Genomic DNA, 3,094 nt, shown 5'->3' with positions numbered 1-3,094 from the left:
GTAGGAATAATAGTAGCTGTGCTGTAAGGCTAGATCAAGCATGTGTTTATAGCTGTTTTTTCAGTCTTTTACATAGCACTGCATTTTGCAGCTAGTTCAGTAAGTGCAGATCCAATACCTTAATGGCTTTCTTGGTGGTTTGATAAAATGCTTGCCTAAGCAATGTACCTTTCTCTAATGGTGTCTGGGTCTGTTCCACCTGGCACAGTGTTTCAGTTCTGTCACAGCCTCACACATAAGCTGAGTCACTTGACTGAGTCCTGCCAAAGTTAGGCATGCTCATTCTTGGCAGGTCCTTATTTCTGATTTCGTATATGGATTTCCTTTTTGCCTGTACTCCTCTCACTGCCATTTTGATCTTTCTCCAGCCCAAGTGGTTCAGTTCTGCCAAATTGAGCACCACACAAATCCCACTGACAGCAAACATGAATACCAAGAACACAGTCTTCTCAGTGGGTCTAGAAACATAGCACTCTACTTCTTTAATGCAAGGGTATCTGTCACATTCGTACATGGAAGGGACATTGAATCCATACAGAAAATACTGTCCCACTAAGAATCCAATCTCTAGGGCATTTCGAAAGACCACTTGGATGATATAAAATCGAGAAATGCCTTCTTGCCTCCTCATCTTTGACTTTGTAGTTCTGATAGCAGGGTTAGGGATTTCCTTCACTTCTAAGCAGTCTGGTTCTGCCTCTTTGGTGGAGTTCTCAGTGTTCTGCAGCACCCCATTGACAATCGTGTTCTTGATTTTCTTACTGTCCTCACGCTTCATTGAATCCTGGTCCCTCTCCAAGGTGAGGAAGACAGTGGAGTACCTCCGTTCCCTCTGCTTAGCAGACTGGTGAACGGAGTACGTTATGAAGCAAAGGCTGGGAGTGCACACCATGATGATCTGGAACACCCAGTACCTTATATGAGAAATAGGGAAAGCCTGGTCGTAACAAGCCTGGTTGCAGCCTGGCTGCAGCGTGTTACAGACAAACATCGTTTGCTCGTCATCGTACACCGTCTCCCCTACAATGGCCACAATGAGTATCCTGAAGATCACCACCACGGTCAGCAGGATCCTGGAACAGAGAAGCCCGTCAGTGCGCGCCGCCGCCGGGAGCTGTCCAGTGCTGACCGGGCCCGGCGCCGCCGCGCCCCCAGCCCGGCTCCCGCCGCCGCCGGCGGCCGCCCGGCACCAGCGGCCGGCGGCGGCAGCCCCGCTCCCGCGCAGGAGGCGCGCAGCCTGCGCGGCATCGTCTCGGCGCGGCCATGTGCGGCCGCGCGCATCCGCCGCTCTCAAAGACCTCGGGCGGCGGCCAGCGCTCCCCCTGCCCCGACCTCCCTTTGGAGGCAAAGCAATGGCGCGGGCCCCGGGAGCCCCCGACGGCACGGGCGGGCGCGGCACGCGGTGCTCCGGCCGCGGGACCCCGATGGCGGCGGGGTCTCCCCGATGGCCGCCCGCTGCCCCCGGGCTCCTCGGGGACAAGGACGGCGGCGTTAGCGGTGTCCCCGCGCCTCGGTGACCTGTGCCGCGCACACACACACACGGGCGCTCAAGGCACAGACCGCAAGAGCCCCGCGCGAAGGGTGCCCCGCGCGGCGGGGACCCGGCGTGGGCCGCCCACCCCCCGGCCGGCCCGCTCGGACAGAAGGGGATCCCCCCCGTGCCCCCCGTAGCTCCCCCGCAGCCCTTACCTCCCTATCATAGTAGAGTGCTGCTGCACGGCAGCTTCCAGTAGCCTCTCTAGAATAGTCCATTCCCCCATCGCTGTTCATCCGGAGACAAAGACTTGGGCAAGCGGAGGGGATCTCTTCACTTCTGCCTTCCTTCCCGCCCCCCCTTTTTTTTTCCGTAGGGGGAGGAAAAACAAACAAAAGAGCCGCCCCTCTCCACCGCCCGCAGTCCAGTGGCGGGAAGGCGGCTGGAGGCGGCAGCCCTGCCGAGGACTCCCGGCTCGGCTCGGCTGGGCTCGGCTCGGCTGGGCCCGGCTCGGCTGGGCTCGGCTGCGCTCGGCTGGGCTGGGCTGGGCTGGGCTGGGCTCGGGGCCCCGCGGCAGCCGCCACCGGCCCGGCCCGCTCGGCTCGTGGCGCGGCGCGGCGCGGCGCGGCGCGGCGGACCCGCGGCGTGGAGGGAGGAAGGTTGGCTTTTAATGTCTTGCTGCCTCTAATCTGCCTTTAAGTAGTCTCCGCTTGCGTCACTGACAGGTTGGTGGAGAGCAGCCAAAAGCAGCGCTCGGATTTTCTCATTTTTATTATTCCGGTGAACATAAATAAATAAATGCCATCAAATAAATGAAATAAATAAATGCGGAGGAGGAGGAGGAGGAGGAGGAGGAGGGCGGGCGGAGGAAGAGCTGCCCCAGCCGGCACGAGGCTCGCCGTGCCACCCAGTCCCTCCTCGCCGGAGCTCCCCGGCCGGCACCCGCTGCCCCCGCGCCCCCGCCCGCCGGCACACACCCCGGCGCTCCGCCGGCGGGACCGGCCCGGCGCGGGAGAGCAGCCCCGCCAGGGAGCGGGCGCTGCCCCTCGGCTGCTGGGTTGGAAGGCTGCTCTAGGGCGTGACTGTGACACCGTGGCCGCTCCAGCCACGAACGCCCGGCTGCCGGGGGGATTCCCAGGGGCTGCGAGGCTTTGCTTCTCTCCCACAGATCGACTGTGTTTTCTGCCGCTCACAAAACAGCGGTGTCATACAGCAGTAACCTTACCTGTTAGAACTGCTTACCCTTGGAAGATATTGGACTTAAAATTGCATCTTTATTCTCCCCTGATTACAGATATAAGAATCACTAAGGAGAAACGAAACATATATATAGCCATTTCAGAGAATTCTGCGGCTGAGATTGGATTTATGCTGGGAAAGACACCAAACCTTCACGCAAAGGCATCTCTAAACAGCACAAGGATAACACATCGTGAATAAATCCCTGCATTATAATCAGTCTACATATTTTTTTCCCATAAAATACCATACTGTGTTTAAAATAATTTTTATTTTACAGATACCCTTAGAGACTACCTGAGACACCACCAAACAATTCCACACAAAACATTGGCACCAATTGGCATTGGCTGTTCTCTGGTGGAGAAGTGTAAAATGTGT

General features: G+C 57.8%; 1 protein-coding gene across 1 annotated transcript; it reads right to left on the bottom strand.

Moving 5' to 3' along the window:
* Positions 1-229: 229 nt before the first annotated feature.
* Positions 230-1,760, bottom strand: GJD2 (gap junction protein delta 2). Its single transcript, XM_072865041.1, has 2 exons — positions 1,690-1,760; positions 230-1,073 (listed from the first exon to the last, which is right to left on the bottom strand). Exons 1-2 carry the CDS (start codon positions 1,758-1,760, stop codon positions 230-232), a joined length of 915 nt encoding a protein of 304 aa, XP_072721142.1.
* Between the last annotated feature and the right edge of the window lie 1,334 nt (positions 1,761-3,094).

The sequence above is a fragment of the Ciconia boyciana genome, chromosome 6, assembly GCF_034638445.1.
Source record: "Ciconia boyciana chromosome 6, ASM3463844v1, whole genome shotgun sequence".
NCBI classification, from domain to species: Eukaryota; Metazoa; Chordata; class Aves; order Ciconiiformes; family Ciconiidae; genus Ciconia; species Ciconia boyciana.
The sequence above is the reverse complement of the archived record's forward strand: the minus strand, read 5'-3'. Positions and strand labels throughout refer to the sequence as shown.

Coding starts and splice junctions, on each gene's coding strand:
- GJD2 (XM_072865041.1), bottom strand. CDS start 1,760: ATGGGGGAATGGACTATTCTAGAGAGGCTACTGGAAGCTGCCGTGCAG. Junction 1,074..1,689: donor CACTCTACTATGATAGGGAG/GTAAGGGCTGCG, acceptor TCTCTGTTCCAG/GATCCTGCTGACCGTGGTGG.